The 24,351-nt window shown below is 41.6% G+C and overlaps 1 protein-coding gene across 10 annotated transcripts in view; it reads left to right on the forward strand.

Moving 5' to 3' along the window:
• DMD (dystrophin) overlaps nucleotides 1-24,351 on the forward strand; it is a 1,965,474-nt gene that overhangs the window by 1,804,918 nt on the left and 136,205 nt on the right. For 2 of the 10 annotated variants that reach the window (XM_053917637.2, XM_053917636.2), the window contains exon 1: nucleotides 20,834-20,984. The exons of the other annotated variants lie outside the window; for them this stretch is intronic. In XM_053917637.2, the coding sequence (XP_053773612.1) occupies nucleotides 20,965-20,984 (20 nt within the window). In that variant the 5' untranslated portion in view covers nucleotides 20,834-20,964. Of the gene's footprint in view, nucleotides 1-20,833; nucleotides 20,985-24,351 lie in introns of those variants that run through there. 10 annotated transcript variants of the gene reach the window in all.

Raw genomic sequence — 24,351 nt, forward strand, 5'->3', positions numbered from 1 at the left:
TTAATCAAACTGTGGGTTTTATTTAGAACTTCTGCTTCTACTTGCTTTAAAATTTTTTTATTCCTTTATTTTATTTTTTTAAGTATTTTATTGATTTATTTTTAGACAGAGGGGAAGGGAGGCAGAAAGAGATGGAGAGAAACATCAATGTTTGGTTGCCTTACACAGGGGAACCTGGCCCACAACCCAGGCATGTGCCCTGGCTGGGAACTGAACCTTGAACCAGCGACCCTTTGGTTAGCAGGCCACTGCTCAATCCACTAAGCCACATCATCCAGGGCTATTTCTTTATTTTAGAGAGAGAAACATTGGTTTGTTGTTCCATTTATTTATGCATTCTTTGGTTGATTTTTGTATGGGGGATTGAACTCAACAACCTTGGTGTATCCGATACACTGTATTGGGACGATGCTCCAACCAACTGAGCTACCTGGCCATGGCTGCTTCTACTTGCTTTTGAAAGAATTTGCAGTGGCTTAAATAGAAGGGCACAAGATGGGCCAGTGACAGGAAAACCTAAGTGCATCCATCTGACATCTTAGCTTCGCAGGTCTAGAAGACAACCTCCGGTACTTGGTAGCAAGCTGCTGGGAATAATGGTACTCAAAGCTGTGTTTCCCCTGAGGCAAGAACAGCATCAAAATATAAAAAGATTTTCACTTCTGGCAGGAGTGATAAAGATGCCGAACTGAGGAGCAGGTGAAAAAACTTAGCTTATGCTTCTAAAGGCTAATTTTATATAAGGGTTCTTGCCCAGCTGTTCTTGGTAGGTCCAGCTGCTAGCTGAACAGGACAGGTGGTAATCCCAGTTCAGTGCCTCATTATCGCCCAGAAGCTTTGATCTGGCTAATACATAATCAATCACGTTCTGAATTTAAATCTCTCTCCTATTTTCATTTCACCTGTTTTACCTAAATTTATTTTCTGAACTCCCAATATGATTTTCTTTTTTAATAAGATTATTTTTGATCATTTATTTATTTTGACAGAACTAGGCTCCTGATTTACCAGCTGGAGTTTATTACACCCCTGAATCATAAACTTTCTTCTCTCCTCTTTATCTCCTTACAAGATCCAAATTGCAAAACTTAAGGACGAAGTTTTCATTCTGGAAGCACGAACGACTGAAACCATTGTAAAGGGGAGCACTAAGGAAAATCAGTGTCTAAATCCTCATGTTAAGACTGGGAGCCCCATCGTTTATACTTCTTTTCTAGTCTCTTCAGAGTTGTCATGTGCATAAGTTAACACTAAGAAATGTAAAAAAATAGTCCCAAATGTGAAAAATTAACTCCCTCCAACCAGTGACGTATTCTGTAGTGCCTATGGTGATCATTGATTAGAGAGGTAGCAGTTGAGATATTTTCCAATATTTCTCCATTTGTTAAATTATTTTCTTTATATAACTATATATGTTCATTATGTCATATAAATATATATGTGTGTATATATATATATATATGCTTCTAACATTGAAGGAACCAGCTAAAGTTTTTGTCTCTTCACTCACAAATATCCGTGTGTTTAAGAATTTGCTTTTTACCATATATAGTAACTATCTCAAGTAGGCATAACTGTCTTATGCCCTAAAGAAGAGCTTCAAAATAGGAGGGGCTGGACAGAGGGTAGGAGTGGGGGTATGGTAAATAAAAGACCAAGTACCCTAAATACACCAGGGCCGAAGGACCAACTGTAGAGAAAATGTTTATATGATCCCACTGGTATGCTCTGAGAGCATTAGATTTGGTTGGGGGGGGGGGGGGCGGGGCAATTTATAGTAAACCTTTAAGTATTATTGAGAATAGTTTAATTCATATTAGCTTGGCCCACTTCCTTGTTATCTCAGAATAGCACCTCCATGGACAATGGAATGGTCCTAACAGCCTAAATATGGTAGGCTTTAAAAGCAGATGGCTTGGGGCCATTCTCCTTATTATATCATTGCTTTCAATAGCATAACTGTTCTTCTGCAATGGCCCTCTTTGTTTTTTGCTTCATTATTGGCACATTTCTTTAATATGTACTCTATAACATTAACATGAAAATGGCTCTCAAATACTATTACTTTCTCCATCTGTGACCCAGTACTGTTTATCATGGCCTAATGATGGTTCTTATTGCAGATGGCCCTCTCTAAATGCTCCAGAATAGCATTTTAAAGACATTAAGGGTGCTTCCTACGTAGATTGACAGACTGGTTTAACATCTAAAACCTCGGGTCTATACAATGTGTGAGAAATGACTGGAGATGCAAAACACCAGTCAGTTCCAAAGCCACGTGTTAGAGGAAAGGGAGAGTGATTAAAAAAAGAGGAGTATCCCTGAGTGTAAGGTCATGGGTTCGATTCCCGGTCAGGGCACATGCCTGGGTTGCAGGTTCCATACCAGTCAGGGCCCATGTATGTAAGAGGCAAGCGATTGATGATTCTCGCATGGAAGTTTTTCTCCCTCTCTTTCTCCCTCACTTCCCCTCTCTCTAAAAAGTAAATAAAATCTTTTTTTTTTAAAGAGTATATGTATGACATTAGCATTATCTTTAACGGGAGTTGGAATGGGAAAAACAGAGCTTAATTACAAGAAACTGGTCTTTATCGCAAGTCTTGAAGAAGGAGCTTCCTTACATTTTCTTTCTGACAATTCATTTACCACGACACTGGTAGAAATGGAATGGTAACCAAAATGACGATTGAGTTTTCTATGGCCTCACAAATATTCAGTTTCTAGAGTGAGATTCCAGATTCCTGAGCTCCACAGTGCCTCTTTAATTGTTTCCTTTTTTTATTATTATTATTTCTCAAGATCCTATCACCAAGGATTCTTTGTCTTCATCCCTTTCTTTCCCCTCTCTATTCTTCCCCCAAATGCAGCCCTTGTGCTGGAAACTGTCGATAAAGTGCCTGGGTGAGAGCAGAATTATTGCTAGTAGTTCCTCCATTTGTCAACTGTTCGCCCAGCTGGACCGCCTTGCATGTCGTAAGCGTGTTCCTCTCCCGGCTAGCTTTTGTGTTGGGGAAGCAGCTATTATGAGTCTTTGGCCAATACTACCATTCTTAGATGAGGTCAAAACATTATTTTCTTTATCTGCCTGATATTTTCTTTTTCTTTTTCTCTCTTACTGGTAAGCTCTTTGCAAAAATTAGCCCACGTGTTTCATCATTCTCTACATAATATTCGCGGATCTTAGCATGACTCTCCTATCAGAGAATAAATGGGGACTAAGGTGAAAGTAGGCCAAGCCAGAGCAGTTATGAGGACCAAATTAAGAGTGAGGTTTTGTGACAGTACAAAGCTTTTCCAATTATTATTTCAACAAATGGGTAAGCACTTGCTTCAGAGAGCTAACCTCAGGAAAAAAAGACAAGTGTCCTGGGCTTTATTTAAAGTATAATTTAAACAAAAATCAATTTAATTCAGTGGGGCAAGTAGAGTTTGACATATTTGGGGCTTCCCTCACTATTCAGACACTATAACATCTGAATTCGTAGCCTAGATTTAAATTTGCCCCGGTGAGATGCTGGGCAGGTAGCTCAGGTGGTTAGAGCATCATCCTGATACACCAAGCTTGTGGGCTCGATTCCAGGTCACCGCACACACAAGAATCAACCAGTGAACGCATAAATAAGTGGAACAATAAATCAATGTCTCTCTCTCCCCCGCCATCCCCACTTCCTCCCTCTCTCTAACATCTATTTAAGAAAATTAATTTGCCAGGTTGAAAGATACATATTAAATACAAATTCCATCTGTGAAAACATAACCCTGTTCATTCTTCTGAAGGATTTTTGGGGGCCGAATTTCAACTGTTGAGATTTTAATTTTTATGTAAAAAGTGAACATTTAAGCACAACCTAACCAAGCTCTTTCATTGAGAAATTTCACTTAAAATTTGATTTTGATTACACTGACTACACTGAAGTTTGTTGGCTTTTCTTTTAGTTAGAAATGAAAACGTGAGTTGATAGATTTATACAGAAAGTTATGAAATTTAAAAGGAAAAATCAGTGCATATATTTTATTCAAAATTATTTGTGGATATTAGGTATATCTGCCTTCGTTTTCAGAATAATGCATGTTATTAAATTTGGAAAGATTCTCAAGTTGTAAATCAAGACTCCGCTTGATTCAAAAAACACCTTTTATCAGATAAGTCGTCTTTATAAGCGTCAAATGCATTCAGTTCATACCTTCATACTTAATTCTCATGCGCAGTCATTCTTGTTTTTCCTACCTCTCCTCTAACTGTCCTTTCCAAAAATGAGAAGGTTTCTTCCCCACACAAAATTCCCTTGACTATATATTAGAAAGAACTGAAACTTTGCAACACAGTTTAGGAAAAGCTAACGTAGATAGAGCTTCTAGGACAACTGTTTTACAAAAAAAAAAAAAATGTTGGATTTACTCCTGATAAATAATGGAATTTTTGCCATTTGCATTTGCTCTTCATTGAAACTATAAACGACTTTATTAGTCTTGGATAGCACCTTTCTTTTATGCCGTGGGTAAAGTTGCTTCTTCAGTAAAGTGCTCATTTTTATTGCACTCAGAAACTTGAAATATAACCATTGTCACCAAGGATAGAAAAGTAGAGGCAAGGAGAAGTGCATCAACCACTTTTCCCCCTAGTGATGATCTCCTGTCAACTTCTTTTTTTTTTTTTAAGATTTTATTCATTCTTAGAGAGAAGGGAAGGGAAGGAGAAAGAGAGGGAGAGAAACATCAATGTGTGGTTACCTCTTGTGCACCCTCCCAACTGGGGACCTGGCCTGCAACCGAGGCATGTTCCCTGACTGGGAATCGAACTGGCAACCCTTTGGTTCGCAGGCCTGCTCTCAGTGCACTGAGCTACACCAGCCAGGGCTCCTGTCAACTTCTATAATCACATTTCATCTATAAAGGGAGCTTTGAGCAAAGTCTGTGTTTTGTATACACATCTTTACATTTGATTACAGTAAAATATAAATATATGCCAATTATTTAGCTCTCGTTAAAATCAGCCAAAATACAGGAGGCTTGTGTGTGATGCAAACTAGGGATTTTTATAGATTAAGGGTGCAATTTCAGAAAAGTACATTTTATTTTTGCTATATGACTAAAAGACAGCTTAAGTATGTTATCCTGCTTGCTTACCAAACAAAAAACAACCATCAGAAAGCAATGGCACAAATTTCTCGTAACCTTCTTAAAACCCACTGCCATTGCCATGACGTACGAGTCATGAATAGACAACCACTTCTTTGTGGAAGGTCATAAACTCATTGAGGGCTACAGATAAGGAAGGAACAACTTAATACCATCTGAAATATTCAAATCATTTGCTTGTTAGGAAAGTATACCACTTTTTAAGATTTTATTTATTTATTTTTAGAGAGAGGGGAAGGGAGGGAGAGAGGGAGAGAAACATCAATGTGTGGTTGCCTCTCGTGCGCCCCGTACTGGGGACCTGGCCCACAACCCAGGCATGTGCTCTGAGTGGGAATTGAACCGGTGACTTTTTGGTTCTCAGGCCAACACTCAATGCACTGAGCCACACCAGGCAGGGCCATACCAGCTTTTAAAATGACTTAAGTCCAACCAAAATTTTATTCAAGTTTAATGGGAACAGAATTCTTTTCTAGACTGTCTTGGAGGTAATCTCAGCTCTCAGTATTTTTGTTGTATAATAAATAAATCAACTCAGAGATCAGATCTAATTTGTTAGAAGTGCTGTTGTGTGATTCTAATGTCCAATCTCTATTCGAGTGCAGAGACCGTCTTTCTATTCAAAAGGAGTGTGTTCTTCTCACCCGATAACAATTAAAACGTTATTCCTCCTCCCAAGGGAAAAAGCAACCGGTGATAGGTTTGGAGAAAAAGTGGGAAGGGGACTGGCGACATCATACAAGGAGATAAGAAAGCATTGTTTTGACATTTAAAATATAAGGAGAAGACGAATGTTAAAAATTACAAATAAGCTTGATGTTGACAAGCGATACCATCCTGGAAAACAACATTGAAGAGATTAATAACGACACTTAGAAAAACACGCTCCTGGGAGTCAACATGTTATCCTCAAAATTCGTCATGCCAAATTCACCTCATTTTCATTTCTCTTAGGGCTACTCAGTGGTTAGATGAGAAGGCTGCTATAAACAGTGTACCTTTTGATTTTACACCATATTTTTCAAGTTCTCTCTTGACAGCCTTGGGAACAAGATAAAGAACAGTGGGCTGGGTAATGGAATGAATTTGCAGCTGATAAACAAAGACATCTAAAGAAAGCCAAGTGACAGATAAAGATTAATATGCAGTGGAGTCTCTGTCCTTGGTCCTGTATTTAAGATATTAAAGGTATGCCTTTGCACACCAGCACTTATCAAACTAAATTGTAAGTATTTGTGTATACATATGTCTCCTGCTCTAGTCTGTAAATGCCAAGAAGATAAGGAACACTTCTATCCAGTTACGTCTCCTTACGACCTAATTTAACCGAATCCATAATACGTATTCAATTGTTGATGGAATGATTGTAGATAATAGCTTGGAATGATTGTAGATAATAGCTATACTTATTAATACACTTGAAATTGACAAGTGAGTACTTTATAGGATAAATATATGAAAATTCTAATAGATTTAAATCAGTTAGGAAGATGAGTTCTTATTACCAGTTGAAATATGAAAGCATATTTAAACAAGACATAAATCTCACATTTAGACTCAACTAATCAACTTAAAAACACAGGAGGGAAGAAACCTTAATTAATATCAGATTATGTTTAAAAACGCTTGGGTTTCTAGTATTCTACAAATACAGTATTAACAGAAAGGATGATATGGCATTTACAAAACTAAAATGTTACTATAGTTGTACGCAGCAATAGTGGCAAAGAAGGGGATGTAAGTGTCCCACTTCCTCAGTTCTGGAAATCACATTTTAAATACATCTTGTTTCTCAGAGTCTCACCAGAATAGCCAAGGGTATATCAGCCATACTATATAAGAAAAGATAGCCCTGGCTGGTATGGCTCAGTGGATTGAGCACCAGCCTGCAAACTGAAAGGTCACCGGTTCTATTCCTGGTTGGGGCACATGCCTGGGTTGCAGGCCAGGTCCGTGATTGGCGGTGTGTGAGAAGCAACCAATCAATGTTTCTCTCCCTCTCTTTCTCCCTTCCCTTCTCTCTGAAAATAAATAAATAAAATCTTTTAAAAAAAAGTAGAGGGGAAATGCGGGGATTTAGAGTTAGCTTAGACAGAAGTGGCATTAAGGAGAATGTAATAAGGAGCCTCAAATATTTAAAAAGTTATGAGACGCGTTTTATTGTATTCTGGTTGTTGTTCTGTTTTTCCTTCTTTTGTTTTGTTTTCTGTTTTGCCCTGAGAACAGGTTCAGCTGCATATGTGGAAGTTAGAACAAAGTCATTTTAACTGAACATTAAAGAACATTTTGTAATGGAGTTACCAAAAAGCAGAATCTACCGCCTTAGAGAAGCAGCAAACCCCCTGTACAGTAGAAATTCAAGGCTGAAAGGACTGTCTCACCCCTAAAGGCAATTTCCGTATTGGATGTGATTCATTAACCTTTAAGGTCACTTCTGAATCCAGTGTTTGGATATTTTCAGAATTAATCAGAAGGCATTGACAGCATGACCCGAATCTGTCCTATATTTATATAAACATCCTGTGTAACGCACCTTGTTTTCGGCCCAGTTGTATACATTTTTCAATGTTAAATTTAATTTTAGAGCAAGTTCTATTTTTAAACTTTTAAAATCAACTTTATTAAAGAATAACTTACTTAGAATAAATGACATTCATTTGAAGTATACAAATCACTAATTTTGACAGACGTGTACCCAGGAAACCACTGCTATAATTAAAGTACAAAATATTCTCATCCTCCCCCCACCAAAGCCTCCCGGTGCCTTTTTTTAGACCATTCTCCCCTTCACCCTTGGCCCCAGGCAGCCGCTGGTCTGCTGTCACTGCAGATGAGCTGGCATTGTCTCGAACTCTATATAAATGAAATTGTACAGTATTTTTGCCCATCTGTTTTCTTATACCCAGTCTAATGATTTTGAATATCAGGAGTTTGAAAATCAGTAGTTTGTTCCTTTTTGATCACAGAGAACTCCCTAGGATGTGGATATACCACCTTTTGGTTATCCATTCAGCCATTGGTGGACATCTGGGTTGTTTCCAGTTTGGGGATATTCTGCATAAAGCTGCTAAAAATTGTATATTTGTTCAACCTACCATTAGAAATCTTAATTTCGAGAAGCACACTACAACAGTAACTCCACGGGCTTTGTGTGTATTTGTGTATTGTAATCATTTCTGGTGTTAGCCTACAAGCAACTAGATGACAAGGGTAAATTGAGCAGGTGTCAACTGAGTCCTCTGAGAAAATCCTACTTTCTAACATTATTTTGTTTTTTAAAGATTTTATTTATTTATTTTTACAGAGAGGGGAAGGGAGGGAGAAAGAGAGAGAGAGACACATCAGTGTGTGCTTGCCTCTCGTGCACCCCCTACTGGCAACCTGGCCTGCAACCCAGGCATGTGCCTTGACTAGGAACCAAACCACTGACCCTTTGGATTGCAGGCCGGTGCTCAATCCACTGAACCACACCAGCCAGAGCTCTAACATTCTTTCCTGACAGTCCGTGCGTATAAGCTCTCTTTGACTATATAACAAACACAGCTGTATTGCTGTATTACTTAACATGGGGGTCAGCAAACATTTCTATAAAGGACCAGATAGTAAACATTTCTGGCTTTGTTGGCCACATATGATCTCTGTTGAGTATTTTTTACAACTCTTTAAAATGTAAAAATTATACTTAGGTGGGAGGCTCTACAAACACAGGCCACAGGCTCGACTTGGCCCATGAGCCCTGGTTTGTAGATCCCTTAACACAAAGACTTACTTAGCTCACTGGTTGATGGATGGCCTGGGATGTTTTCGTTGTCTGCACCAGCTATTATCCTTTGCCGGGCCTGCCCATGCATCTGTGGTCAACTAGCAGCTGGATGCGCTGTCATGGCCTGGCTCACACGTCGGATGGTTGGCAGGCTGTCATTTAGGAACAGATGCAACTAGGTCTGTGTGTCTCATCATCCAACAGCCTAGCCCAGGCTTCTTCACTTCGAGACTTGTCAAGTTTCTTCTTGTGTCACATTTCATTTTCTTTTCTTAAAGATTTTATTTATTTTGAGAGAGGGGAAGGGAGGAAGAAAGAGAGGGAGAGAAACATCGATGTGTGCTTGGCTCTCATGCGCCCCCTACCGGGGACTGGCCTGCAACCCAGGCATGTGCCCTGACGGAATTGAACCAGTGACCCTTTGATTCACAGGCCGGCACTCAATCCACTAAGCCACACCAGTCGGGGCTCATTTCGTTTTCTGCTAGCCAAAGCATGTCATATCATAGGGTCACCCCAGATGCAAGGAGTAGGAAAACTCTACGTTTTGATGGGAGGGGATACAAAGTCACATGGCAAGAACAGGATACCAGGGAGGAGGCCAGGTGTGTGGTCTTTCACAGTACATCACAAAGTATTTGAGAAAAGTCATTGGTAGGTTCTTTTTCAGACTGAAGACTTTGAACTTACGTGTAGGTAAAATGAGATGTGCTGTGACAATTCTTGCTTTGTGAATAATTATCGCTGGGCTGCACTGTGGGTTTGAAACTTCAAACAGGCAATGGTAGAAATACAGTATCCATAGTCTGGTGATTTTAAAATGTAAAAGATACTGATGAGAATTATAGTTAATTAACCACTTCTTGCTACTGGGAATTTAATGAATGCTGCTGTGATTAAATACTGAGGAAAGAAAGACTGTGACTTCCTTTCTGATTACTCTCTTAGCTGGTCACCCTTAAGGATAAAAATGAATTATATTGTTAAAGCTGTTGTTCTCTTTACTCTTGATCTGCTTAATGTCCCCATAGCCACCGATGGTCAGAAATGTTCCTATAGTCATAAAAGAATATAAGAAACTTTTTTTTCTTTTTATAAGCATCATCATTATTGGTATTCATATACATTTCCCTACATGCTTAATAGAATGAATTTATAGGTATTAATAGAAGGGGGACCATTCAGCCCTCAAATATCACCTTTCTATGGGGCACATACTTGCCCACAGTCGGTGGCCTAGACGTGGGCCCACTAGCAAGGGCTTCGAATGAGGTTCCGCTGCAGGGCGGGAACAGAAGTCTTACTTCCCAGTTTATGTTTTGATGTGTGTGGCCAAGACAGGCAGCACGCAGTTGTGTATAGTAGTGTGAGCTACTTATTACTCCCCTTGACAATACTTTTAGCAGCAATGTCTAACCTTCTGCAATGTGACAATATCACCATGCCGTTTGGAATAAAAAGAAAAGGCTGGTGATTCCGAGTCTACACTCAAACCGCCACCCAAACAAACAGCTGGCAGAGAGGACACGCCCTAAAACTTGAAGCATATTCTCAGCCCCTGCAGAACCTCGTGTGGCTAGAACTCCAGACTTGATGAATGCCTCCGTAGCTTGTTCCCCCTCCCGCCTCTTGTGTCGCCCCAGCCTTTACCAGGAAATACAACTACAAGCGGACTCACCCCAGCTTGCTTCCAAATCTCCGTGTAGAGAAGTTACATTTATGCATAAATGTTCAGTATGCATGCAGCCCATCCATCCCTCTGTGCAGAAGAGCTCTCTAGCTTTCTTTTTCGGTAAAGATTTTATTTATTTATTTATTTTAGAGAGGAGAAGGGAGAAAGAAAGGGAGAGAACATCGATGTGTGGTTGCCTCTCGCGCGCCCTCTACTGGGGACCTGGCCCACAACCCAGTGAATAGAACCGGTGACCCTTCGGTTCGCAGGCCGGCACTCAGTCCACTGAGCCACACCAGCCAGGGCTAGCTATCATCATGTTTTACCAAGCCACAGTAAAAATTGCATTTTATATATCATCCCAGTACAAACACACACATACATATGTATCTATATCTATAAGTATTGATCTATACTTGTATAATAGAAAGAAGAGTTTCACAAAAGTTTTCTTACTTACCCTAGGTAATCCCCTCACATATTTTCCATTCTTTTCTATTTCATTAAAAATAATATTAGTGGTGATCCACTATATCGATTTCATGACCTAGTAAAGGTTCAGGACCTGCAGTCTGGCAAACACTGTACCACGTTTTATCCCTACCTTAGGCCTGCCCATCACAAAGTTGCCTTCTTGGCCCACTTTGCCTTGCTCCCCATAAGACTTCTGCAACTCGGTTGCACCATACCCTTAGCTTATGTTGAGGGCCACTCTAAAGACAACTAGTAAAGAGAGTTTGCTGAAGGTTGACGTCACGCATTGTCCCCTCACCACGTGAAAAATCTACGCAATAATGTTATGTAGATCCAAGAGCAGAATGTAGATTTTGTTTTGCTTCACTTAAAGAATTATATTCTTTTCCCCTTATCAATCTATTTCCTTTGATATTTTTTTTCTAATTTTCTTTGGCCTACAGAAAGCCCACAGCCAAATTATACACCTTTTCTTAAAAAACAATTTTTTTAAAGATTTTATTTATTTATTTTTAGACAGAGGGGAAGGCAGGGAGAAAGGGAGGGAGAGAAACATCAATGTGTGGTTGCCTCTCGTGAGCCTGCTACTGGGGACCTGGCCTGCAACCCAGGCATGTGCCCTGACCGGGAATCGAACCTGCGACTCTTTGGTTTGCAGGCCGGCACTCAATCCACTGAGGCACACCAACCAGGGCTATGTCTGGATTTTTAAAACTCAGATTTATCCATGCTGCTCTATGAAGTTGTTCATTCTCATTGCTGTAAAATGTTCCACTGTGTGAATATGCTGTAGTTTATTATATATTCTACTGTTGATGGACATTTGGTACAAAGAATGATGTTATAAACATTCTAAAATGTGCCATTTGCTGAATATATGTATGCATCCCTTTGGGAATATATCAAGCAGTGGACTTGCTGAGTCACAGGGTATCATGTGTTCAGCTTTTGTAGCTTCTGCCAAACAGTTTTCCAATGTGTTGTACCAAGTCCGTTCCTATCAGCAAAGCATGAGAGTTCCAGTTGCTCCATATCCTTCCCAACATTTTGTGGTATTTGTCTTTCTCGCTCTGGTGGATGTGCGTGTGTGCTAATGTTCTGTTTATATACCCTTAATCCTGGATTTTATCTATCAATTTTCGAAATGTATTCAGTCTTATAAGTTGCCTTAAAGCCTTTATGGAACAATGTGAAGTATAAATACATACATAGTACAATATGGGTGCAAATATGAATCCTCAGCTAATGGTGCCATTACCCCAAACCCTCGAGGCTTGGCTTTCATCCAGCTCTCACATGCAGTTGGTTGAAAAGTAGCGTTGATTCTCCCTTACAAGAGGTCTTGAATTCAACCTCTCTGCCAATTCCCCCAGCTACTTCCCTAGTTCGCGCCTTCATCCTCTCTTACCTGGGCTATTGTAAGAGTCTTTGCATACATTCCCATTCTCATCCATGCTTCCTTCTTCCCTCACCCAAATTAATTCTCCTTAAAAATAAAAATATTCAAAAGCACTGAAGACGCCTATTTTTTCCTTTTCTTTCCATCGTGTGAGAAGAGGCTTTCCATTCTTTGTTGGCTTCTAAGGGGTGAGATTAAGTCAAGCTATGAGAACCTAGATTCTCACACTAGAGTCTTGATATTAGCTCAAGAATGTGATTTGATATTGGAATGGGGACAGTAGTAGTAGTATTTTCTGCGTATTAGCCTTTCTGAGATACAAAACCCAATATTGGCCCAATACGTTTTTGAATGCCCAAAAAGCATAATATGATTTCATTACACAACAGTATGTTGACATTAAAAAAATCTGTGCCTTAGTAAATTATTAATATGAGGGATTAGCTTTCAGAGTCAAATTTAAGAAACGCTTCAGCTCTCTTCATATACTAACATTCCCTTGCATAAAGCCTGGTGATTTAATTCTAGTTGGCTTTTAATTGAAACAGTGTTCCCTAATCCCAACAGGACAGGCTAACCACATTTCCCTTTATGCTTTAAAAAATTTCCCTATATCTGTACTTATAATCTGTCTGACAGTGTACGTATTGAGTCATGTATGAGTCAGTCTCCTCCCCCTCCCACACGAGCTTGTAAGCGTCTTAAAGTTAAAGGCACATTTGGGTCCTCCTAGTGAAGGAACCTGAAGGAAGGGTTGAATGTTTCATGTCGTTCCATGTCCACCCTGCAAACACTTCCCAGCGTCTACTAATAGTAAAGAAAAATAAAGAGCTTGCTAAACAAAGACCTATGTAGGTGCTCCGTAAATCCACCACAATTGCAGTCACTTAAAGAGATGAATATTGGGAACTACTTAACAGAGAGTCGTCATCTAGGTGCAGTTCATGGAAAATGTTCTCGGAAATTTGTGAATTAATCAAAACTCCTTACATTCATGTTTTCCTTTCATCTTCACAAAAATAAAGCCCTTGATGAAATAAACCGGAGCTGGAAGGCAAGATTCAGCCCTTGGTAAATCATTAATTGGTTAAAGTGGTTTTTACCTCTGTTTCCCCTTTTATAGATTCCTGTCTTTGTGGGGAATTGCTCCCACATGCTGTTTGAGGCGACCCACCAAGAGAACTTCCCCGCCAGGGCGCACGAGATCTTTCTCTCCCATCGTCCCCCCCAAAACCAATAGTCACTTATTTTGTCACTGCCCCAAGGGTTCTGCTCTCTGTCGATATGAATGTGAATACAGCTTTTAACATGTATAAATAGTGTTTATATCTTAACCTTGGCCCCAAAGAATGAGAGCTAATGGTGCGAATTTGACTCCTATGACAGGCTTGTGGTTAGTGCTTTAACTTGCAAAAAAAAAAAAAAATGTTCTGTTACCCACTTGCTTCCTTCTTAAATGTGAAAAAAAACCAAAGGAGGAAAGGTTCCTTTTGCAAACTGCTGAAGGGGAAAGACTGAAACTCTTAGACATCTCATTTCCCCTCACACACCCGGTCTACAAAATGGAAAGTTAAAGTGACTGCTGGATTTATTTTGTGCTATATTTATAACTGTATTCCTGGACATATTGGGTTTTCTTTTAAGGAATTAATACCTGCATGACAGGCTACTTTGCATTAGCATAACATTCCAGCCTCCGCATCACGTCCGTAGGCATTATGTCATTTGAACCAGCTATGGCCTTATGCAGTATTACCTGGATTTTACAGATGAGTCAGCAGAGCTCCAGCAGGGTTAAGTGAGCGGCCTCTAAGGGTTAAGTGACTGACTGTAAGGGACAGAATTGGTCTGGAGCTCTGCCTTGCTGCCTTAATGCCTCTGCTGGAATATACAGCTATGCTTGCTGAAGATTAAGAAGCTGCTTTTGATTCTGGTAGATACTCATCTCCAAGGGGGGGAAAAAAAACCCTGGTGTCTTCACTCCGTAGCATTTGAATATTAATTTTCCTTATCTGTTTCAATTTAGGCTGACTTCCTTGTTCACTTAATTGACTGGTAATTCCTTTGTTTACTTTTTTCCAAATCTCAAGAACCCAGTCATAAGTATTAAAAATGGTTACATTAGCATTTAACATTTTTTTATGAAACTCGAGCATTTCAGAAAGGGGTAATTTAGGCAGGCATGTATGTAGAATTTTGCATTTTAATTAAAAAAAAACCCCTCAAAATGAAATGAACCTCTGACAGTAACAGATGACTACTTCTAAAAGCTCTGCGCTCCTATTTGATGTATGTTCAATATTTTCTTGTGGATAATAAGTCCTACAACTTGTTTCAAGAAAAGTGACAGGAGTAAAACAATTAAAAAAGACAAAGCTGCTCTTTTTTAATCATATGCTCATACATAAAACTGGATTGTGAATTATTTCCGGAGAAGCAATTGACAAAGTACAAGTAAATCACTAGAAGAAGTAAAACTGTCTTGCTTTTTTTTTTTTTAATGTTCAAACCAAACCTCTATCCTTGTCCAATGAAGAATTTCATCCAACAAATACATATTCACAAAGTATGAAATATGGACCTTGTGCACTTCCTCAGGCCTAAGAATAGTGTTTAAACTAAAATTTCATATTTTCTCTGACCTCCAATACACGAATATAAGAACATAACTTAAAAATAATTTTCTGTTGTAGCAGACTATCCATTAATCATTCTTTAGATACTATTGGCTTTGTGAGTTTTCAGGTAAAAAGAAAAACTGTAAGTTCAAGATTGATCAGAAAACCTGAGCATATTTATGGATTTGAAGAAAACAAAATCTGGCCAAATAGAATTTTTGTAACCCCCTTTCTGAAGTCCAGAAGGACAAATCTTTCAACATCCATTTTCCTGTGAAAATTCTTCAGTGGTAAACGGCTTGATTGGGTAGATCAAAGGGTTAATTTGTGATTTCAGAAAAAGACTGTGACTTCCCTTATTTTTTTTTAACTGTGGTGCGTGGGAGGAAGGTAGAAAGAGGCCCCAGAATGAATTCACTAATTGGGGTTTTCACCTGCTGTGAGTCTAATCGAATACAAAGCCTTATTTGTAGCTGAAGAGGAAGGGAGATTATGCAGAGTGTCAGAATTTCTGCCTAGTTTTGAAATTCTTGTTATTTGGCACAATTCTGGAAAGGCAGGCAAATAGTTACAGCTTTGAGCTGTTGTTAAGGTGGACTGGGAATGCTGTTGTCATATGGGCTTGAACCACCTTAACCAGTTATCCATTTTTAGCAGGAGGTGGTTATGGGGCAGGGATATAGCTGGCAGGCTAATAGGTACTTGGAATTCTTTCCCGTGAAGCAACCACCGGCCTGTGAGGTTAATGAAGTGTGGCTTTATTTTAGTGAAGATGCTAAACTTCGCATCTTTTTAGATGTTCGGGTTAATATAGGTGGCTCTGTGAAGCTTTGAAAAATCTTATTAAGAGAAAACTACATGAGAGGAAGACTGAGTTTGACTTCATCTGGAACCTGTTTGGTGAAATCCCTGGTATAGATGGCAGCTGGCTCAGAGCGCTTTGCTCAGCCTGGCTTACTCTGCCCCCCCTGCAGGGGAAGGGCCGGGGGGAAAATAGGCTTTTGTGTGCCCGTGAAGTGCTCTGTGTCTGAATGTGGAGGACTCTTCATTTACTAGTTAATGCAAACTGACTGGATATTCTTATATCCAGGAGATTCTGGTTTCAGATTGATCTAAAGGGATTGTTACACATATTTTAATTAGTACACCATGGTATTTGCCCTAACTAGAAATGACTCACCATCATTGTAAGCATTTGTTAGATGTCTCATTCACTGTCCGGGGCTAGTTCTTGTTATTTCGCAAAGAAAACCATGGAGTCCTCAGGCGTTTACTGCATATCCAAATGTTGAAACCTTACAATAAAGTATGCATTGTATTATGCTTAATCGAAGCAGTATCTATATCCCAAATGGGTTTTTATAAAATGATACTGGTTATGCCTAAGATTGGTTAGGGAACAAAAAGCAGTTCAGAGAGAGGCTCTTGGAGCTAGAGGGAAGCTGGCCCCTCGGGGGTGGTGAAGTCCCTCAGGGCCATCCCCAGGCAAGTGTCCACCACACACCATTCCGTCTTTTTTTTTTTTTTCCTGCTCCTCATTTTGACACTGATAAAATCAGGCTAACATTGAAACCACAAGCAGCCTGAAAGGGAAAACGCTGTGTTTGTGGAAGATCGGAGGGAGCCGCCTGGCCTGTGTCCTTGGCCCTTCACGCCGTCCACTGGACGGGCTCATCCAAACTCATGACTCCACAATGTTGACATTTGCAATTGAGAGCTCCAGTCTGGACATCCTCCCTCGGAGCTCTGGACTTAGATGTCCAACTTCCTGTAGGATCCCTTCACTTAAACAGCACACCGCCACCTCAAACTCATCATCTCCCCCGGGTCCTCTTCTGCCTGAACCTGCCTCTTCCTCCTAGCCTGGTGAACACTGCTCATTCTCCAATAGTGATCCTCAACCTCAGCTGTGCATTAGCATCATCCCATGAGACTTAAAACTCCCAGTGCCCAGGGCTAAGTAAATCAGAATGCCCACGTGGTGAGACCCAGGCATATGGATTTTTTAGCGCTCCCCAGGTGGCCCAGCTTGAGGACCATCGCCCTTCTTGGTCTTCCCTCTCTTACATTCCTGCATGTGATCAGTCAAGACTCCCTTAGTTCTGATCGAATTTTATTATTTCTCCACTCTTTCCCCACCACGGCCAGCCTGCGGGTCCATCAGACCGCAGGCACCTTGGATCTGGGCTCTGAATTCCAAACTCTTCTGATCCAGCCCCACACCACTGCCCGAGCCATTTTTCACATTGACAAATCCTTTAAAAAGCTAGGTCAAACTCTGGACTATCACACTAAATCCTCAATTTGCCCGCCTACCTCTGTAATCTCCATCTTTGACCTTCTCTCCCAAAGGGCAAGAAGAGCATTGCAGTTTTTGGCCCCTTTGCTGTTATGTTAATGGCGATAACTCCTGCTGTTTCCGCCGTTCATAACTGTTGACTTGCCTTTATCCCCCAACAGCCAGAAGCTCTATTTGGGCCACAGAGGAGGTGTCTAGAAATATCTGTCCAGTGAATGAGCCTAGTCTCCTTTTCTGCTCCAACTGGTGGTCCACAGTCAGCATCCCATCTACAGCCTCAGAGGGTGGATTTGACTGGGTGGGTCCCTGTTTGGTCAGGGTCCTGGGCAAAACAGACGGTACATTCAAAAGTGGTACTTGAGGAGAGGATGGTGAAAAGCGTATTTACCAAAATCCGGGCAGAGTAGGGGAAAGAACACAGGCAGGAAGACAGAGTGGTTTAAGGAACCTGGAGAATGCTGTTGCAGTAGAAATGACCACTCAACAAGACTTGTGGCTGTGGATAAAGGAACTCAGACACCGCCAGGCTCAAGGCCAACAAGAAGGAGCTTATAGAATAAATACCCAAACAGCTCTCTCCTGCTGCCCTTTCATCTCCTGCTATAGGCCTTTCATCATTGCCTCCCATTGGCTGAAAGCAAAGGGAAGCCAAAAGGCAAGAGAGCCCGATTGATGCCATCCACAGAGGTCCAACCCCCTGGGGCACAGAGAGAACTGAGAAGGGCAGAGGATAGAGCTGCAGGGGAGAATGGGGGAATATCCAGCACAGCCCCTTAGGTCAGAGAGGTGCTCGGTTTTCTGAAATACCTACAACATTTAAGTGGTTCAAAGACTGGAGTTAGGGATATAGAAAAATGTGTGGGGTCACCTTCCCAGACCTTATCCCATCTCATTCTTTCCTTACTGCTGTTTCCAGCAAATTCACTATCCTCTGCTCTCAGCCAGCAGTGAGATCGCTTGTGAGCAGACAAGGACAGTACAGATCTTCCCCTACTAATAAAAGAAGCCACACCTCGCCATGGCGGCATGGGTCTTGCAGCCAGACCACCGAGTTCCAGTACTGGCACTGCCACATTCTAGCCAGGGGTGCTGGGGACGAGTGGCTCCTGGTAGATTCTGGAGACAGGATTTCAACGTAAGTTTTTGTTTGGTGGCAGAGTCCTCATAATCTTTTCCCGCCCGTGTTCACACCAAAACAAGAATAATAAAATAAGAGGAGGGGCTGCTATAAATAAGCCATTAATGGATTATCATACATGGCATCACTACATAAATGAAGATACATAAGTGATGTTCTCTTCTTAATGCCTTTCCCTAATAAGCAAAATTCATAACCTGAATTAGTTGCTAACAGTCACGGGGATGCCCATGTCACTTCTTAATAATACTTCCAGTATTTAATTTTAAAAATAATATCAAGATTCAGGAAGAAGTCTTCAAGTTCCTATAACCGTAGTCTAAAAAAGATCTTCAAGATCTATTTTTGAGGATTGCCATCTGTCAAATTTAAGAAAAAAAATCTGAATAGTGATTTTTTTTTATTTTCCATTCCTTTTTTCTAAGATTTATTCCTAGTAGTTTCCTAATTGGACCCTGAGAAAATAGACAAGCTCTTATATTTTATAGAAACATATCAGAATTCCAGAATCTTGAGTAGGTAATTAAAAAGTGTAAAACAACCGAACCAAAACAAAAAAAAAAAAAAAAAAAAAAAAAGGAAGAAAAGGCAATGCTGACTCACCACACAGGGGATGCAAACCTGGGTTTGATTGATTTCTGATATTTACCAATGCCCGTGCTGTGGCGTTTGTGTCTTTTCACGGAAATCAACATAATCACTATTTAAGTCATTTGCCACATTGACACCGAGATTACATCACTGATCATTGCAAAGGCCTGCACTTGCTCATCACAGAACACTTGTCCTCCTCCAGTCAAAGAGAGGGCCAGACCTAGAATCTCCACTTCGACCCAGGGACAACCTGACCCCAGGCGAATGGAGTCCTAGTGCGCCCCCCTCAGACGGCTACAGCAGCTGCCTCCACGGCTCACTGGCTGAACAGCTCTACAAGGCAGCACTAATGAATGTCTCAGTCTATCAGGCAAAAAGCCTGAAGAAATGCCCTATTTGCTTTAAAATAGCAATACCAGTCATACCTACATGCACATGTCTTTCGTGATAACGTTTATATTTTTATTTGGTTTGTCAGGGTAGGGAAGAAACTGGCCTCTCTCTCTCTCCCTTTCGTTCGCGTACTTTATTTCTTGTCTCTTGTGCCACGCTGTAACAGACGGTAAAAGAGAGATTGATGTCTAGAGTCCTTTCAGTTTTTATATTCCACGGGGAAAATGTTGAACGAAAAATAAAGGATATTTTAAGGGGGGGCATGTTTTGAACTCTGCACTGAGGTGGCATGAATCACCCAGCAGTGAGAGTGGAAAGGAAATGGTTGAAAGAAGATAAGAGAAGCAGGCCAACAAAATAAATGGAGGAGGGACAAAGAAACCACGAAAGGAGTTTATCTTAAGATACTCTTTGGACTCCAATGGAAGATACGTGGAGGCTGCAAAAAAGTCTTCTGCTAATGAAGGCTTTCTTCTCTTCGAAGTAGTTACAAGCTTGAAATAATTTTGCATAGTTAACCTGTGTCATCATATTGCAAACTCTAAGATTAGAAATACTGGAATTCTCTAGGCTCCGTCACTTTCCCAATCCAATCTTCCAATGGAAATGGTTGCCTTTTAGATTTCTCTAAAAGAATACTAAAAGACCAAACCGTGCCACCCCACGGGTGGTGGTGTTTTATTTCGAGAGTCTCTGCCAGTGGTTCGCAAACTTCTGCGTGCTGCGTTTTCCGATTCAGGAGGTCTGGGCTGGGGCCTGGAAATTGTCGTTTCTAAGAAGTTCCAGGTGATGCTGATATGCCGGTCCCAGAACTTCACCCAGAACCGCTGCGGTATCGCAAATACACGTACAAATGCTTCTCAAGCTACCGGTTCAGCTCCTGATGAGTGTAACCTGAATTTCAGGTCCTTGCAGCCTCACCACTTTAATGTTCAATTAAGTGGGGGGGGGGGGGGGGCAGGGTGAAGTAGAATTATGCTTACGATTTTTCTCTTTCATTCTCTAAAAGGAAAACTGAGTCTCCACACTTAATGGTCTGCGATGAGGTCATTTGCACCTAGGTCATTTATTTAGGCAACAAGTAGTCTTACTGGAGGTTTTAAGGAGTGCCAGCAGGGCGGTGTGTGTCTTCCAGGTTCCTGGGACTACCTTAAATCCCCTTCTCTGTTATGCTTTCTTTTTCTTTTCTTTTTCCTTTCCGTTTGGAAAGCCCCGAGTGCGGGTCTGCGGGAGTCCGGGTTCGCAGGTCGGTAGTTGGGGGGCGGAGCCTGGCCCGGCCCCGCCCAGTCCGCCCGCAGCGCCCCCTCCCCGCCCGCCCCGCCGCCGCCCGCCAGCCTGCCAGCCCGCGCCGGCTCCTCCGCAGTGCTTTCAGCTGCGAGCCTGGGCGGCGGCGGCGCTCGACTTTCGGGAGCCCGGCGGCTCTGGGAAGCTCACTCCAACGTTTGCCCTCCCCCGACCGCGGAGCACTTGCAGCCATGAGGGAACAGCTCAAAGGGTAAGTGCATCGAGGCCCCTTCGGATCGCCGCAGTCCGTGCACTTGTGGCACGACCAGGGGGCAAGACGAGGCGGCCAAAACTTGGGTAAGCGCGGCGGCTGCACCCCGGGCTGCGGACGGCGGACGTCGGGGAACCTCTCCCGCGAGTCCCAGGCGGCGCCGCTGCAGGTGCGCCCCCGGGGCTTCTCCTGTCCCCGGGCTCGCGGGGAGCCCCTTTCCCCTGGCTTTGGGACGGGCTCGGAGAGAAAAAACTGATCTCTCTCCATACCCAGAGGGGACAGTGCGTTCCCCACGCGGGGATTGGGGCCGCTAGAGCTTTTACTCCTTTCCGGGCTGTGTGTGTGGACATGAGCCAGACAGGCTGTTCCTAAATCGTCGCTCGACCTCGCAGAAGGAAGGGGGGCGCGCGGCTCTACCTCCCTCTGCACTGCAAGTGCCAAAAGGTCAACTTTCTGCCTGATTTCTTCCGAGAATTCCAGTTGACATTTCCCTAGCTGCATTTTCTACTGTGTTCGTCTCATGCCCCAAGACTTGCAGAAATCAGGAAAGAAAGAAAAAGCAATCTAAAGGTTAGCGTTCAAGGATTTGACACAGAGGCTCGAGGGTTGTTGTTTTTTTTTTTTTTTTTTTTCCCTTTGCCCTCTGGGGTTGAATGTGGAGTCATTTCTGAGTGTCCTTCTCTCGCGTTTCTCCAGGTGTCTGTACTCGTCTTTAAGCAAAGTTTGTCATTCCCGATCCGATCGTGCCAAAGAAAAGGGCAGGATACTTTATTTCAGTTAAGTTTGAAGCTTAAATCGAAGGGCTTGAGTTGCCCTAGGGAGGCATATTATTAATTATAAAATGCCTTAACGTGAAAATACCCATCTGATTGAGGTGGTGAACCAAAGTCTTTCAGTGAAATCTACATTCTCTCTTGGCCAACAAGCTCTTCCTGGTCTCTCTGCTTCTAAATCTTGTCACCTCTCCTGTCACCCCTCATGCCCTTTCTTGTTTTGCTTAGATTTGTAAACATTTCCTTGTTCCCAATCCCCTCTTTGGGAGGATGCCGTTGTTCTTGGAGAAGCTGGAAGAGCAAATGAAACAACGCGGTGCATATGAAAGGTCTCTGACCCTTGATCAGCGTGGAATTGGTTTCAGTCATCATTGTTTGATCTCGCATTGGACACGACCCTGAAGTGAAATTGCTTTGGCCAAAGTTGAGGGTGGGTGGGAATTAGCCCTGAAAAGCAAATAGAACCCAGAACAAGTAACAGCTGGAACAGTTACTGATGCAATCATCTTTGCCCTGGCTTGAGCCAAGCAGAATAACATGCTAAATATCCCAGGGTAAAGAAATGGGGACTAGAACAGGATTTCTGATACTTGGTTTGACACCCACCCTTCTTAACCCACTCCCCACAGTAGCAGAAACTTTTAAATATATTTTCCCATTCCCACCCTGCCAGTATTCCAGCAATGCAAGCCAAGTTCAACATTCAGCATGCAAATGCCAAGGTTCGTCTAGCAAAGGAGTCTGATCCCCAGATTAAAGGGAAATGATGATTTTGTGTGTGTGGATCATTGGCCTCCAGATTATATAGGAAGCCAAACTGTAATCCTCTGCAAATCGCAAGAGAACGCTACCTTTTTATGCCGCTGCATAGTGATTAGTTTCTTCCCTGGAAAGTAATGGAAAGATATATATATATATATATTTTTTTTTAAAGGCAGCTGTTTGGAATATTTTCAGTACCAAATAACAGTGGTGGCAGAAGAAATCTTATTTTAATTAGGCAACTGCCATTTCCCGGCAAGAGCAGTAGAAATTTGTTACTTTTTATAAGTGTTTAATGTTTGTTTGTAAGAAACTAAAAAAGCAATTTCAATAAGTCTGACTATTCCAGCACTGACAGCAGGAACAGCTCTGAGACCGCTATAATGTTGCACACTACTTGAAACTGAAGAAGGTGAGAGAAAATTTAAATTGTAGCGGAGGAAATTAGGTCAGCCCTGGGCTTAGTATAGTAATGCATTAATTTCTTATTATTGACAAGTACCGTAGGTGTTGCCCGGGTCTTTTGTCACTTGCAGTGATTTTGTATTGTCATTTGCATCAGGTTCTTATCACAGCCTCAGCAAGAGGGGAGAAGAGAGATTGTTGAAGTTTGTACACATTATGAAAAGAGGAGAAGTCAGAGTTTCAGGGTGGTTCCGAGAGGGGTATCTGATGCCAGGCTTTGGAAGCACCAGGGCCAAAACCAAGAACATTTTAAAGATTGTCCTCAGGATTATTTGTGAAGCTGGTCTCTGTGCTGATGTACACGTAGAATTGTGGTCGCTGTTGAACATCACTGTTCTCCGGAAGACTGGACAAAGATGTACCCATGAACATGTGAACAGGTTTCAGAATTTCCTTTCTGCTTGGGCATGGTGTATGGGGAGTGCGTGCATTTCCAATATGAAAAATGAAGCGCAGAAAAGAGACAGTTTCCAAAAATAGCCCCACCTACCTTTCTACCACCACCTCCCCAGCACAAGCATGTTTTCTATATTGTCTGTATATTCCAGGTGAACCTGAGCTGCTTCTCATGGAGTTACTGAGAATTCTCTACTGTATGTGAAGACAGACGTAATTAGTAGAGCTGTAAAAATCTGTGTTCACAGCAAAACAATTGGTTTGTTTGTCCTGCGAGGTACAGTGCAGATACGAGTTACGCAGATCTGTGTTGAGCAGTTCATCCCGTTCATATTCATCTTTCCTATTTGGGGGGGGGGTAATACTGGCTCACTAGCACTTAGATTTCACCAGAGATTGAAAATACCCACATACAGTGAAGTGAATATTTGGTTCATACAGTTACCAAAAAATCTGGACGTTTCAGCCATGTCAGCAATCGCTTTGTAGCATTAAGCAATTAAAATATGGTTTTCTAGTTTTGAGCCTTAGTCACACACACCCTTTATTTCTTCTTTCCACTGTGCTAGCTTCTTTTGCTTGGTACTGGCTTGCAAATGAACTGAAACTAAGACTGCAGAGGTGAAATAGAAATCTGTTTTTGTAGTTACTTTGTCTTGCTTTAAAAACAAGGTTTGTGTGTTGCAAGGGAAGAAGGTAAAAGAAGATTGGCTTTTGGATTTGTTGGAGGACATGTATCTAGGTTATTCGGGTTCCCCAGAACCACAGGTAGTTGGGACAGCGGGTACCCGGAAAGGACTAGTACTTATCTGGTAACACTGAGGGGTACCTAGAAGCCAGGCCTTCGTATTTCTTCCATCCTCCAGGAAAGGAAATTTCATTGGAGCTAAGGACCATTGGATTAAAGGATAATATCTAAAATCCTTCTCATAACTTTTAACCACTGGAAGAAATTCCTTAAATAAAGATAG

The sequence above is a fragment of the Desmodus rotundus genome, chromosome X, assembly GCF_022682495.2.
Source record: "Desmodus rotundus isolate HL8 chromosome X, HLdesRot8A.1, whole genome shotgun sequence".
Taxonomy (NCBI): Eukaryota; Metazoa; Chordata; class Mammalia; order Chiroptera; family Phyllostomidae; genus Desmodus; species Desmodus rotundus.